A 16387-nucleotide genomic window follows, 5' to 3' on the forward strand; every position below is an offset into this window, starting at 1 on the left:
AATTAGTTAGTCCTTCCCCAAATAGATGAAATTTTCTTCTGTGATCAATTAAGGGGTATTGTGGATTGACTTGTGTCCCGTGATGGAGCTGTTGATGTTCCCAGCCCTGTATTTAGGAATGTGACTCTCCTTGAACATGGAGGTAGTAGATTAGGGTGGGTCCTAAGCTTTTCTGTGTGGTGTCTTACAAAAGCGATAACAGCCAGGGAGAGACATACAATAGGAAACTACAAGGGTGTTTATCAGGATTTTATCTATTGTCTTATGACTGAATCAGGGACACTTTCTTTGTGGCCTTAGTCTTAATCTTGATCCCTTTTTCAGAATCGTTGGTTTCACTTTAAGAACTGTGCACCCGTAATCTGATCGGAAAGGCTTCCAATAAGTGTATGGCACCCCAGGCAGTGATTCCAACTCCATGCTATATGTTTGGGCTATTATGCTACCAGTATATTTCCATTCGATTCCTATTTTCCCTCATGGTTTTTAAAACTTTTTGGTCATTTTCAGTATTATATGTGTTTTTGTAAGTCTCCTTTATTCCTTATTGGTATCGTTTTTGGATCTCTGAAAAGCACCACTGTTTTTAGTCTTTCCAAGGTTGCGTGTATGCCCTTTACACATTCTTAATTGTTTCTCTGTTACATAAGAGTAAAACCAGACTGCAAGGATTCAATCATCAGGATAGTTTGCTTTGCATGGGACATTATTGTTAAAGAATCGCAGTCTTATGTAAGGAAAACAACTGATCTGTTTGGTCACCTAACTCAACAGATCAGTTGAGTTAAAAATGAGTCCATTGTTGGACTGAATTACTGGTCACAGCCAATTCAATCAAGTCAACTAGTTTAGTGATATGCTGTATTTATGGCACCTGATTATGAAGCTTGTCCTTGAATTTATTTTATGAGAACAGTTGATATCAGGGATAAGTGGCATAAATAACAGGAAGGAATTTATAAACATTTAATGTAACCTTATCTTGAAGATTATAAACTGAACCGATTTCTGGAAATCACAAATGAACAGTGTGATACTATCATATAATGTTCCTACCTTCTCATTAAAAACTGATCATCTGAAAATCGAGTGTACCAGTCCATAAAATGCTTTTACTCATCTATTTTACTGGCCAGCACCCATCTTGGTGCCTCAAATGTCAGACTTGTTTCCAGGTGTATTTGACCAGTCAAGTAAAAAAATGTCACCAGTTTTCCCATCAACTTAGTTTTTCCACGCAAACATATGTCATATCCCACTCTTCAGTCTGCTCACCCATTAAAAAAATCAGGATGATTTAATGTAATGTTAGCTAGTGTGAAAGAGAGGAAGTGCATACTGGGTTTAATTAAAGCAGTTAATGTTGTACTAAGTTTTTAGGTCACATTATACTTCACACGGTATCCTGTGATCCAAAGATACATTTGAACACAACGTAAATTACATGGACTTGGAGTTTCCCCCAAGTATCATTTTACCTTTATCGGGAACGGAATAGCAGGCAGTTCCGATTTGTAATCAGAGAGGAAGCCTAGAGATGATCCAACAACCTGCTTTGTGGGTGAGGCACCTGAGGGTTAGAGAGGAAAGTCCTCAGTCCTACTGCTGACTCATGGAAGAGCCTTCACTGCACTGTTTTCATCAGCTCAGCGCTTTTTGCCAGATCACCTTCATGTTGTGAATGACATTACCGAGTTGAGTTACGCAGAGACCGGAACATCAGAACATTTTAGTGTTTCATTATCTACCCAAGCCTAATATATTAAGGTTTATTGCTGTTCTGATCCATGACATAATAGTACAAATAATTTTATTCATGATATATTTCAAAGTAGAAAAGAATTCTTGGGAAAGCTCTCACTGACATTGTCTCTGTCATTTAGACCTACTAAGCCATCGGGCTTCCTTTGAATGACAGATGCCTCTCCAATGCCAACATTGCCTCTTCTGTGAATGATGGGTTTCCGAATGCACATTGGAACTTCTCTTCCTAATTATTGGAAATAAATGTGACATCATTGAAGAGGTTATAATATTTGACTTTGCAAAATCATGGCAACAATAGAACCTTTAGAAAATAAGAGACATTTGGAAAAGTGAACATGGAAAAATATGAGGACTATGATATTAATGATATTAGATTGAGTATTATATATCTAATCAATATTTTTGATGGATCATTTTTGTTCAGATAAAAACTGTTTTATCCCATGATACCTGCTCTTTCAGATTTGCTTTGGTGTAAAGGAATATTGAATGTTTTTTATTTATATGCTATGTAAGCTCAACTATTTAGGAGAGCATGCTCATAAGCATAAGTGCATAATGTTGTGTTAGTCTGGGTGCTTTAGAGAAACAAATCCACAGAAACTCATGTATAAGAGAGAGTTTTATATAAAGGGTAAGTGCATATCAAGAAAACATCCCAACTCAGTGCTGCTCAAGACCACAAGTCCAACATTAGCCCATATGTCCAACACCAATCCACAAAGTCCTCCTCCAGCTCACAAAAACACACTCAGTGACACTGACTGCAGGAGGAAAGCCAAATCAGTGAACCTGTAAGCATCTCAACAGTGGCAGGGGTCTCCACATGGCTGCTCCAGCAGCCAGGGCTGCATTGGGGTAGGCCAGCAGCCAGGGCTGCATTGGGGTAGGTCCATGCGGCTTCTCCTCGGGGATGTCTTGCAGGAAGTGAGCCTTGCCGGCTGAAGCAGGGAACTAGCTAAGGCAGCTGCACCCTGGTCCGACCATCAGAACGCAAGAGACCCGAGAACTCGAGAGGCAACACTCACCGAACCATTAATCCCTCCGCCCTTTAATTAACCTGACGTGTTTATTGGCCAAATTGGCACAATAAACTTTAACTATCTCAATGTGTATCTTGATGTGAGAAATCTCTCTGATATGGATTCAGGGAATTACAGTTTAAAGATTTCTCATTTATGACCCTTTCCTCTTATGTTTTCCACAGATAACTCATGCATATATAAAAGTGATTATTTCATTGTTTATTTTACTGTTCGTATTTACTGTTTTTCAGGTTTGCTTCTCTGAAGTAAGATGAGTTGGCACAAAGTCTTTGCAGCTTTGTTGCATTTGGGTAAGTTACTTGCTATTTGAATGTCCAGATCCAATGTAGAGATGTTGCCCATAGAGATGTTGCAACATTTCCTTTATTGGTCACCAGAACTTTACATCCTCAGTTAGAAAGTTTTCTCATCCAATGCAAATCAAACATAAATATAACTATGAACCTGAAAATCCTTTTCTACCCCCTCAGAAACAGTGTGAAAATGTAAAATCTTTCCAACCTCCTGGAAACGAACCTGATCATCTAGCACACACTCTCTCTGTCTCTCACACACATACAGTTCCAAATGATACTTGGTCCATACACCTTAGCTGCCTTTTCTTTTTTAATACTTAACTCCCCCTCCCCCACAATTTATCACAGTGGCTGTTCTTCTCAGTAGCTACTGATTGACTTATTTGTTTAATGGTTACAGGACAAGGTACTATATCAATGTATTTTAAATTAGGAATATAATTGCCCAGTTTCTCATTGGTAGACTTTCCTTGGTCTGTAACAAAGACTACTGCTTTGAAAAGTCATTTACTTATATCTTTGTCTGTTTGAGTTAGTATTGTAGTGATTAAGTCCTAAAGAGAAATTTCTATGCTGATAATACACACGTTTTAAAATTTGATAGATGCTGTGAAATCTCTGCAATACAGATTTGTACGATTTACAGACCCAACTGTATGTTTACCAAAGATACATATTATCATTCATTTCATTTTTTGGCCCTGTGGGATAAGAAAATATGGAATTTTGTTTCAAGTTTATTAATTTAATAATGAACTTGTGCACTGTCTATTAATCATTTATATTTCTTATGATTTTCTAGTTCATGTCCTTTAATCATTTTAATAATTGAGTATTAGTGGTTTTAATTGACTCTTGTAAATTTCTGAATATAGTTGGTTTTAATCTTAATAGTTTATCACATTTTAAAAATACTTTTCCAAAATCTTTCATTTGCTTTCAAATTAAACAAACACATAAACTTAAATTTTTAAGAGCAATTTTAAGTTTACAGAAAAATGATACAGAAAGTGTAGAAAGTTCCCCTGTGTCTCCTCCTCCACTTGCACTCAATTGCCTTTATTACTAGCACCTTGGATCAATGTGCTCAATTTGCCAGGTCCTTTAACCTCATTTTTATTTGATACAAAGAAAATCTTTTCTACTGTGTATAAATTAAAGCTGTCAGCTTAGCTGAGCTGTTTCGGACTCTTTGAGATGAAATAGATATGCACCATATGATTTCCCGGGATGTCAGTGTTTATGGAAGCTGACTGCCACGTGTTTCTCCTGCACGGTACCTGGTGGGCTCCAACCACTGATCTACTGCAATGCCAGGGCTCCTACCTAGTGTAAATCTGCATAGAAACAAGGGACAGTGGCATTTGAATCTGTTATTTAGTAAATGCAACATTATTGAAACACACACATATATCAGATGCTCATTGTTATGAATTGAATTTTGTACCCCTCAAATATGTATTAAAGTCCTGGTTCATGTACCTGTGGACATCATCCTGCTGGGAAATAAAGTTTTTCTTTTGTTAATGAGGACATAGTAGAGTAACTGGGACCTAAACATAATTACTTTTGAATTACTAAACAAAGACACAGAAACAAACAAATAGGGAGGAGAGATACCTTGTAACTCAAAGCACTGCTACAGAACACATGAGACTTGTGGGCCCACTGAAGAATCCTCCCCTAGAGCCAGTGTCTTGATTTGACCTTCTGCCCTTTAACACTTCCATTTTTTTAAAAGCCACCCAGGCTTGGAACTTTGATATTTCTGTTATGTCACTATTAAGTAACTAATGCAATAAACGGTCAAAACTTTCTTTGCACCAAGGAGCAGTCTTCTTGGTGCTGGTATGTCCAATGAATAACTATAATACAGAATGAAGGGCTCTTCCTCGAAATGAAAGGGAGATGGCAGCACAAATGCTATTCCAGGATAATTCTGGTAAATGATGGCAGGTATGCTGATCATAGGGGTTATTTTCAAAGGTCAGCATGTCCCTTAGAAAATGACACCTTGAATACACCAGAAGGATACAGTCAGAAACAAAGGTGTACAAGTTCTTTCTCCTAGCCACTTCTGGAGCATCCTCAAGAGAAAGAGGACGGATTCTATTGTAACGCTTTGTTGTGGTGGTTTTAACAGCTTGGCATCACAACAGTCTTCTGTCTGGAATTAGTCCCACGTTGCTGAGGAATGTTGCCTGCTCTGGGTTCACTTGTTTCGCACTGCATTTTGGTAATATTCTGATTCTTCAACCCCCAAATCACCTAGTTTAGGTTGGATTTCAAATCAGGATATCCTTAACAAACAAGCCTCATTTTATCTGGCAGCCATTACCTGTGGCACAAGGAGTTTTCAGTATCTCCTTGAGTACTTGAGCTTGAAGGTACTCTCAGGAGCTTCCCCACAGGTGTTTCCTGCTGTTCAGGAAACTGTTTTTTCTTATTGTGGTCATCTGTATACTGATAGAAAATACATGCCCAAGGTAGCTCATAGTTACACATTTATCCCCCACTCCCAAAAATCATGTCAGGAGAGATTGTAAAGAGAAATAATGTACCCATTCTCTTTTGGTTACTCTAATTTTATTAAATTCTGTTTTATTTGATCATATGGGTTACTAAAAGGTTTAGGGTTTGAAGAATCAGAAGCGTTCCGGGGCTGTTGTTACTGCGATAATGTAAATCTTCAGAAGGATGTTCTAGACTCTTCTTGTTTATTGTTTTTTTTGGAAAGAGATAATGTGTACAAAAATGGAATCACCTTTTAATTAGACATATCAATTATTGATATGTCTTTGAAGTTTATTATTACATTTTAAATTTCAAATGCTTCTTTTAAAATTTTAGGCTTATTTCAGTTTAGTCAACCGAATCTTCACTTTGATGATGTTATGATACCAAATTGTCTGATGTGGGCACAGTGGTATTAATTATATTAAGTATTTCTACTTTTATTTTTGCATCTGATACCTACCCATATTTATATTAATTTATATACAGAAAGGTTAGGAAGTATATTATAAATAGTCATTACTTGTGTATTATTGGGATGTTTAACAAGCATATAGTTACAGTTTAAAATTTTTTGAATGGATTGTTTTGATTGCTTTTTTCTTCCATTTGCCACATTTATTTAAGATTCCCTTTCTATGTTAGTTGAATATATAGGGTAACACTAAACCCATAGATTTCGAGTCAAACCCAATTCATGGTGACCCTATGTAGTTTCTGAGTCTATAAATCTTTATGGGAATGGATAGCCTCATTTTGTACTTGTGAAGCCGCTGGTGAGTTTGAACCACCCAACTTAAGGATAGCAGTTCCAACATTTACCCAACAGTGCCACAGGAGATGTGGTAACACCAAGCTTAGTTAATCACCTTGTCGACGTTTTATGGTAATTTTATATTAGAAGAAAGCTCACCGTTATTTTATAAAAGGTAACCCATTACTGTTGAGTGGGTTCCAACTCATAGCCAACCTACAGGGCAGAATAGAACTGCCTTGTGGGGTTTCCTGAATTCTCCATAGAGGCCTAGTCTTCCTCCATAGAATGTTTCAGTCACTGAACTTTTTGGTTAGCTGTCAAGTGTTTTAACTGCTAGACATCAGTACTGTTTATAAAAGTGCTCAGGTATTTGTTACTTGACTTTTTAATGATTTATTTATCTGAGTCACTTGTGAAAAGCTTTACAGAGAACTATCAATTGGTAAGAGATAATTATAGTGGATTTTATTTTCAACAGTGTTTTTAGAAATGAGTTTAACTTCTGATGACATTGTCTATACATTATTATATACTGTATATACTTGTGTATAAGCTGAGTTTTCTAGCACATTTTTTTCAGATTAAAAAAAATTTTATTCCAAAGATTTACAAAATTATGCATTTAGTTTTAGTAGATCCTTTCCATAACAACTTTCTTTTTTTGTGTGTGTGAAGGAGATAATATTTATTTATTTATTTTATTATTATTATTTTAATCATTTTATTAGGGGCTTATACAAATGTTATCACAATCCATACGTACATCAGTTTTGTAAAGCACAATTTGTACATTCATTGCCCTCATCATTCTCAAAACATTTGCTCTCCACGTAAGCCCCTGGCATCAGGTCCTTAATTTTTCCCCTTCCTCCCCACTCCCCCTTCCTCATGAACCCTTGATAATTTATAAATTATTATTTTGTCATATCTTGCCCTGTCTGATGTCTCCCTTAACCCACTTTTCTGTTGTCTGTCCCCAGGGAGGAGGTCACATGTAAATCATTGTAATTGGTTCCCCCTTTCCAACCCACACTCTCTCTACCCTCCCAGTATCGCTACTCACACTACTTGTCCTGAAGGTATCATCTGCCCTGGATTGCCTGTGTTTCCAGTTCCTATCTGTACCAGTGTACATCCTCTGTTCTAGCCATATTTGTAAGGTAGAATTGGGATCATGATAGTTGGGAGGGGTGGTGGTGCGAGGAAGCATTTAGGAACTATAGGAAAGTTGTATGTTTCATCGTTGCTACATCACACACTGGCTCATCTCCTCTCCGAGACCCTTCTGTAAGGGGATGTCTAATGGCCTACAATGGGCTTTGGGTCTCCACTTCACACTCCCTCCCCTCCCCATTCACAATGATATGATTTTTTTGTTCCGATGATGCCTGATACCTGATCCCTTCAACACCTCATTATCACACAGGCTGGTGTGCTTCTTTTATGTGAGCTTTGTTGCTTCTGAGCTAGATGACCACTTGTTTACCTTCAAGACTTTAAGACCCCAGATACTATATCTTTTGATAGCCAGGCACCATCAGCTTTCTTCACCACATTTGCTTATTCACCCGCTTTGTCTTCAGCGGTTGTGTCGGGAAGGTGAGCATCATAGAATGCCAATTTAATAGAAGAAAGTATTCTGTCATCGAGGAAGTACTTGAATGGAGTCCCAATGTCCTTCTGCTACCTTAATACTAAACCTATAAATATATGCACATAGATCTATTTCCCCACCCTTTATACAAATATATTTGCATATGTACATGTCTTTATGCATCACATTTTTAATGCAGTTTTTTGTGGTAAAATTAGGTGCCTCGGCTGATTTTTGGGTTGGCTTATACTTAAGAATATACGGTAACTGTCTTACCTTTGATATGTTTACAAAGCTGAGGTGGCTTTCAGGAAGAAGTGTCTTGCTGCATGTGAGTCCTTGGCGAGTGCACCAGCTCATGTCCGTAGGGTGCCGTGCTTTCCGGAGCAGTGTGGGCGGGTTCAGCTCATCCAGCTGCCCCGTTTCCAGAAGCAGCCTCTTTCTCCCATCATTCAGGGAAAGAGCTCAGAAAATTTGGCGTTATTCTCTTGAAAAAATATTAATGTTAAAACAGCGCTTTGCATTTGTTTATATAATTGTTCACTTTCATATTTCCCACTTATCCTAGACGTTAGTTAAAATAATTAGCCTGTGGAAAAGGAAAATAAAAAATATTTAACTATAATTTACTATCATTAAAATGCAAATGTAAGATGTTAAATTGATGGGAATAAAATGAAGTGTGCATTTCCAAGACAGGAGTTATTTCCAGAGACAGGAGTTATTTCTATAAATAAATGCACCCCACCCAACATAACACCCTGTAAAGTAGAAACGCGGGATATGAATTAGGCATTGACTGAGCACTTAGAACGTTAAATAATTATGAGTGAGCATAGCATGGCTTCAGCTGAGATAGCTCCCAACTGTATATCTTTGTTAAGGTGGCTGAATATTTTTCTATGTGTCCTCTTAATGGTAACAGTTTATTTATGTGATGACTGCATTTAACTTGGTCAGATATTTCCCCTTGATCTGGTTTTCAAAAGTGATGAACTCTTTGTCTTTTAAATATTTTAACAGAGTTTGTTTGTGTGACAACTGCAGTTAACTTGCCATACCCAGTCACTCCCTGGAGATTTAAGTTGTCTTGCACGCCACCAAATACCACTCACGGCTTCTTCTTGCATACTGGCATGCCAAAGAACACTTCAAGTCTGGATGAAAGTGATGAGGCCGGTGTTGAAGCTAAACTTAACTCAAGTGCAGCCTACTTTTCTAACTTATCATCCCAAACGACTTTCCGTTGTTGCTTTTGGAGTGAGCAAGATAAAAGATGCACTAGTCATGCAGATGAGACGACATTTGTGTCAAGTGTAAATTCTTTAGTATCTCAACAAACAGGTAAGTACTTCATGTTCCAAGGACTAGATGTTATTTTTAACTGTGTTGTACAAAATTGTTGTCAGTTTTCAGCATTGATCATCACATTGTACTCATGTGTGGTCAGTCATGTAATGTGAAAAAGCTAATAAACCCAGCATGACTTAATATCCCCCTCCCACCTCAATAAGATAAAAATCTACCAAGGGAAATAAGTGCAGTCTTAGTAGTTTTCCAACCTTACTTTGAAATAGGAAAAGTACACCCTTATTTTTGTCAGATAGATGAATTATCAAAGGAATAATAATCCTGTGACATTAGGTACATTTTCTACATTTAAAAATAACAATATTTGTTCAAGCAAGGAATCCCTTTGTAACCAATATCCATTTTAAATCCAGGGGAGTTTGGTAGTAAAACATAATGCATAGGGAATATAATTAGTATAGCTGACAATTCTGCATTTAAACAACACAATTATTTTCAAATCTTACTAGAAAAGCTAAATAGCGCACTCAGTTGACTCAGCCATATAAAGAGACCTACAGGAGTGCTTAGGTAGATAGAGCAGGCTTATATAAGGTTGATAGTGATTCCTGGTGGTGGAGTGAGTTACCTGTCGGGCTGCTGAGCACAAGTTTAGCAGTTCAAAATCACTAGCTGCTCTGCTGGAGAAAGATGAGCCTTTCTACTCCTGTAGAGAGTTACAGTCTTGGAACCCCACAGGACAGGTCTACTCTGTCCTGTTGCTCTTAGGTATCACCAAATCACCTCCAACCCATAGTGACCCTCTGCATAACAGAACAAAACGCTGGCTGGTCCTGCTCTATCCTCACAGCTGTTCCTATGCTTTGCTGCAGCCACTGTATCAGTCCATCTCACGGAGAGCCTTCCTTTAAAAAAAAAATTTTTTTTTTTATGCTACTCCTTCACTTTACCAAATATGAAGTTCTTCTCCAGGGATTGGTGTCTCCTGACAATATGTTCAGAGTATGTAAAATGAAGTCTTACCCTTGCCTCTAAGACGCACTCTGGCCTTTTTCCAATACAGATCAGTTTGTCCTTTCAGTATCCATGGTACTTTCAATATTCTTCTCCAGCACCGCACTTCAAATGCATCGATTTTTCTTCAGCCTCTCTCCGTCAGTGTCCAACTTTCACATGCATATGATGCAGTGGAGAATACCAGGGCTTGGGTCAGGTGCACCTTAGTCCTCAAAGTAACATCCTTGCTCTTCAATATTCTAAAGGGGTCTTGTGCAGCAGATGTACCTAATGCAATAGGTCTTTTGACCTCTTGACTACTGCTTCTATCAGCATGGATTGTCAATCCAAGCAAGACAAAATCCTTCACAACTTCAACCTTTTCTCTATTATTATATCACCTATTTGGTCTTCTTTACTTTGAGTTGCAATCCATACTGAAGACTGCAATCCTTGCTCTCCAACAGCAAGTGCTGCGCGTCCTCCTCCCTTTCAACCGGCAAGACGGTGTCATCCGCATACCACAGGCTGTTAACAAGCCTTCTTCCAATCCGGATGCCACATTCTTCATCTAATCCAGCTTCTCTGATGATTTGCTCAGGGAACTGGTTGAACAAGTATGGTGAGAGGATACAACCCTGACACGCTGATTTTAAGCCTTGCAGTAATCCCTTGTGCTGTTTGCACAACTACCTGTTGCATCCTTGTTGCAAAGGGTCTTATTGGGTCCAAACCAACTTGATGGCAGTGAAGGAGAGAAATGCAGAGTTAATCCGAGTTTCTTAACCTCAGCACTGTTACCATTTTGACTGTGGGCGCACTGTGCTGGACATGGTATGATGTTCAGCAGTATCCCTGAACTCTCCCACTGGGTACTACAACTCTCTTCCCTGACAATCAAAACATCCCCTCAGACCTCGTCAAATGCTTCCTAGAAGGCAAATTCACCCTGATAAGGTACCATCTTTTGTTAGCTGAAGTAAATATTTGTAGTATGTTGCAGGCACTTTGGGAATAAGATTAAAACATCCCAAGCCCACTACCACTGTGCTGATTCTGATTCATAGAGACCTGATACAATGTTTCTCAAGCTTTGCAAATCTTGACCAGCGCAAATGACCTAAACTTCCATCAGGTGAGTTTGAACAGATACTCCTGTAGTTAGCAGTCCAACACTCACCTCCCAGGGTTCCTTAGGGTAAAACATGAACGTGCAGAATTCAGACCTCGAAAGCAAAGAGATCATTGTAATTCCCATTGGCCCTACTGAGCCCAGAGCTATTTAATTTGAATGTAAATGAAGCACTATTTGAAGCTGTCAGGGGATTTAGCCAACTCACTAATTATTAACTATGGTAAGAGTGAACTTGACAAATCACAGCCTTTCTGGTGAAACTTGAAATGCTGAGAGTATCTTAGCCCTTGGGGGTGACCATGATGTCATGGGTTTTCATGGACATGTAAATAAAGGCCACCAACTAATTTAAGAGATGCATCAGAGTTCAAAGGCCAACCACTGTGGATTATTGCTCGAGCAGATACATAAATATCACTCCAGATGTGCTTCTACTTTGACTTTCATCTTGGAAATGGAGAGTGAACTGAAATTGGTGAGATTTGAGAGCTTTTGTCCTGCTTGGGTGGTTAGGTATGGATTAAAAAAAATTAAGAGTCAATGATAGAATTCAATTCTTGTATGGTATAAAAAAAGGAGACGTCGGACAGGGCAAGATATGATAAAATAATAATTTATAAATTATCAAGGGCTCATGAGAGAGGGGGGACTGGGGAGGGAGGGGGAAAAAAGAGGACCTGATGCAAAGGGCTTAAGTGGCGAGCAAATGCTTTGAAAATGATGAGGGCAAAGAATGTACGGATGTGCTTTACACAACTGATGTATGTATGGATTGTGATAAGAGTTGTATGAGCCCCTAATAAAACGTTAAAAAAAAAAGGAAACTGGGCGATAGGAACAGAAGGACTTGGAAACACTCTCCCCACTAGCCAGACCCTGTGCCTTCTCTTTAAATGGGCAGTGGAAGTGATACCAGGACACTGGTACATTTAATTTAGCTTTTCTCTTTCGCTGAGTTGCTCAGAATGTTTTTCAGGTTTAATTTCATTTATGTTTAATTCAGGTGCAAACTGGAACATACAGTACTGGATGAAAGAGGACTTGAAGTTATTTATCTGTTATGCAGAGTCGTCACTTAAGAATTCCTTCAAGACTTATGATCTTAACGTTCATCTTTTATATGTTCTGTAAGTACCAAATAAATTAATTTTGTGGTTTCTAGTATGCACAGTTTATTTTTTTAAATGCTAGAACTTCCATAAACAGAAGTGAGTTATAAAACATCTCCCAGCCTTAACATTTCATTTTCGGTCTATGTTCAGCTCTAGGGAGCAATTTGTGTATTTTTTCTTTATACCAATGTTCTTTTCTTTCAACCCCCTGCCCCGATTGATTTAGGTGGCAAGGAACTACAAATTGCAAATAGGTATGTGCATGTGTTCTGAAATAACTGGAGTTGTCCCAGGAACTCTAGACATCTGAATTGCAAAGGGGACAAAAGAAAACAAATATGTTTCTCTTTTCAGGTAGATTTCTTCTCCACATAGTTATCTTTATTGTGTTAAAAGTGTTTAATTGGTACCTAATATTTGTTTGAAGTAAGCAGCCCAGTTGGGGTTTCAAACAGCCAAACATTTATAGCTCTTAATAGCTAATATGTCTTTCCCTGGCATGTCTGAGCGGCACAAAATCTTAAGCATTTATCACCTATGAACTGAAAGGTTGGTGATTTAAATCGATGCAGAGGTACTTTGGAAGAAAGGCTACAATCTTGAAGTCCTGTGCAGTTCTGCTCTGAAACACCTGGGGCCTCTGCGGGTCAGATGAGACTCGAAGGCGTCACTCAAGTTTTCTAATAACTCTGATAATATCTACCATTTCACTGTGAGTTTAATTCCTTGAAATTCTTCCTCCGTGTTCTTTTATTTGATGCTTAAGGAGAAAAAGTGTATATCCTTCAATTCTGCAGTTGAGTCCTACTAGGTGAAGGGCAGTGTGTTAGAAACTGCCCAGATAAAGATGGATCATTGCGATGTGTCCCCTGGAGGCGCTCACAGGCAAGTAGTAGTCGTTGGGACAGGAAAGTACAGTTTCAGTTAGTGATCTGTATCTGGTGGGGGTGAGTTGAGGCTAGGTAAACCCACCCAACGAGAGCTGAGAGGAGTGCGCCTGATTGAAGGAAGGAAAGGTTAAGTTGAATTTTCAAAGACAATTTCAAAGAAAAATTAAAAAGCTAACAAGAAACTGTGTGGGCAGTAGGGTGTCAAGAAGTGGATAATCATCCTATGGGAATGTTCATTGACTTCTCCGGTGTTCCGTAAGAAATGTTGTGAGTGAGGACTGTCAGTCTGTGTTCCCAACGTCTTTTGGATGATCTTAGTGGAGCAAAAGTTTGAGAATCATTGCTGTCGAAGCTTGATTCTAGATAGATTTTAGAATCAGCCTATTTGGGTTCAAATCCTTTCTCTTCCATTCACTGGATACACACCTAGGGCACTTGCTATGAATTACTTATGATTCAGCAATTCTAATTCTAGACACTCTCTCTTGATAATATTCACACAGAAGCTCACGAGCTGTTGCCAGAGCGAATAAATATCGCCAAGATGCTTTCTAAAAAGTTATGCTAATTACTGTCTAGAAATGTAGTCATGACTCAAGAAATTATTAGGAAAGAAAAAAAAATTATTGACAGGTGGGGGGAGTGAGTGGTCGATTTTGCCAGGTACGGCAGAATGGGATGACCAAATCTGAAAGATGGCCACCTGTTTACCAAGGTGTGAGTAATGGACACTGTAGCAGGAGCTGCTGAAGGGGGATAGAAGGAAACGGCGCGATGCCAACAGGAAAGGTGACGACTGAGGATGTGCTGCTGACCGTTCTATTGGCCCCGGCCGCGCGGCAGGTTGATGGCAGCATCCCGCAGAGCCGGAACTGGGCTCTCTGCGCAGCGGATGCCAAGCAAGTGACATTCAGGGATTTCGGAGGAGGCAGACTCTTAGTGGTTCTAACCTGGTTGCAGAGAATGTGGTTGCCGCTGCCAACTGCTGCTGCTTGGGGAAGAACCTTTGCTGGGGTGATACTGACAAGAATGACAAGTGAGGCCCTTGTTAGGGTGGCAGTCTATTTTAGGTTACCAATACCTGTACTTGTTAACGCTTTCTATACTTGGAGTATTACACGCATACTCCAAATCTCAATGTCGGAAAAGAACATTAATTTATTAGGACAGTTTCCGTGGGTCAAGGATGGAGGCGTGGCTTAGCTAAAGGATTTGCCTCAATGTCTTTCTTACGACCGTGTGCAAGTAAGTGTCTGCTGTAGTCATTTTAAAGGTCGACTGCAGGTAATCTTGGAAGCTCACTTGGCTTCCAAGTTCCACATGGGCTTTTAGATCAAGCCTTCATTTTATTACTGAAGCGTGAGAGAGGGAGAGGAGGAGAGAGACAGAGAACATGCTAGTGAGCATGAAGAAAGTCCATCTTTTTGTAACCTGGTTTTGGAAGTGATATCCCATCACGTTGTTTGGTTTTCTGTTTGTTAGATTCAAATCATTAGATTCAGCGCATGCTCTGTTGTTGGGTTCTGTTGAGTTGGTTCCAGTTCATAGCAACCCTGTGCACAACGGAATGAAACACTGCCCCACCTGCTGCCATGCTCAGTTTTTCTCCAGTTTGGGCCAATTGTCGCTGTGTCAACCCATCCTATCTACAGCCTTCCTCTTTTTCATTGCCACTCTCCTTTACCACGCATGATGGGCTTCTCCAGGGACCGATTTCTCTTGATAATGTCCAAATTATGTGAGTAAAAGTCTCGCCGTCGCTTCCCCTGAGGAGCATTCTGGTTGTACTTCTTCCAAGACAGACACGTTCATTTGGCAGCCCATGGTATTTCAGTATTCGTTGCCAGCACTATGATGGAAATGCATCAACTCTTCTTTGATTTTCCTTATTCAATGTCCAACTTTCACCTGCGTGAAAGGATCGAAAACAGCACGGCTTGGGTCAGGTGTGTCATAGTTCTCAAGGTAACACTGCCCCTTTTCAACTCTTCAAAGGCCTGAAAAGTGAAGGTGTTACTTTGAGGACAAGGTGTGCCTGAGAAAGAGAACACACAAGGAGGAAGGGATCATTGGAGCCATGGGAGAAGCTGCCTACCATAGTGCCCAGAGCCTATTTCCCTTCAACTGGATTTGAGTATTCGGTTATTATTATTATTTATATCCATCCACTGAGGCAGTTGCTTGCCAATACTCAGTCTGGCTAAGTCTGCTTTTTACCATCTCTATACATATAAGGAAATTCTAAAACAAAAATGTATACCCCAGTGATCCATCTCATTTTAACTATTTCAAGTTAAATTTGATTTATGTGTATTCCATTTGAATTACTGAATCATTTCCAGCTTTGTTGTTGTTGTTATTGAAACCATGATTTTTTAGTAATGAAAGTCATTTTAATTGAAATGAAAACAATTAGTGAGCTAATATGGATTTTTCAACAATTAGTGCTATGTCCTGGGTGGGCCTCAGGTGCTGGGATTGGTGCTGGGATTGGTGGGATGAAACCCCTTTCTACAGATTTTTGCTCTTTTATAGTCCCCAACCAGATGGTGACATGCACTAAAAGTGGGATACAGTTTTTTTTACTGAATCCCAGATGGAGAACATGTAAGTGAACACTGTGTATCTCACAGGTCACAAAAAAAGTTAAATTGATAATTTTGCATCTTAAGTGGGTATTAATGCCACAAAAAAAGTTAAATTGATAATTTTGCATCTTAAGTGGGTATTAATGCCTCTTATAAATTTTACATCTCTGATAAGCCTCCATGATTATTTTACATATTCTCTCTCATTTGTGATCTAGCATTTTTACCACCCTTTTGTTCTTTGTGGATGAATTTGTGTTTATTCATTTCACCCAGAAAATAGTGATAGGAGTGGTTCTCTCATACTTGCTTTTCTCACCACAAATATTTCAGCCTGTCCTTGCCAGTGCCCATGCATTTTCATTTTTTTTTCCATTTATT

At 39.0% G+C, this 16387-nt stretch overlaps 1 protein-coding gene across 1 annotated transcript in view; it reads left to right on the forward strand.

Annotated features, from left to right (window-relative positions):
• Positions 1 to 4339: 4339 nt before the first annotated feature.
• The window catches only part of LEPR (leptin receptor), an 86524-nt gene continuing 74476 nt past the window's right edge, over positions 4340 to 16387 (forward strand). Inside the window, exons 1-3 of the mRNA XM_075535593.1 lie at positions 4340 to 4385; positions 8998 to 9318; positions 12420 to 12543. Of these exons, the coding sequence (XP_075391708.1) occupies positions 4340 to 4385; positions 8998 to 9318; positions 12420 to 12543 (491 nt within the window). The remainder of the gene's footprint in view (positions 4386 to 8997; positions 9319 to 12419; positions 12544 to 16387) is intronic.

The sequence above is a fragment of the Tenrec ecaudatus genome, chromosome 1, assembly GCF_050624435.1.
Source record: "Tenrec ecaudatus isolate mTenEca1 chromosome 1, mTenEca1.hap1, whole genome shotgun sequence".
Taxonomy (NCBI): domain Eukaryota; kingdom Metazoa; phylum Chordata; class Mammalia; order Afrosoricida; family Tenrecidae; genus Tenrec; species Tenrec ecaudatus.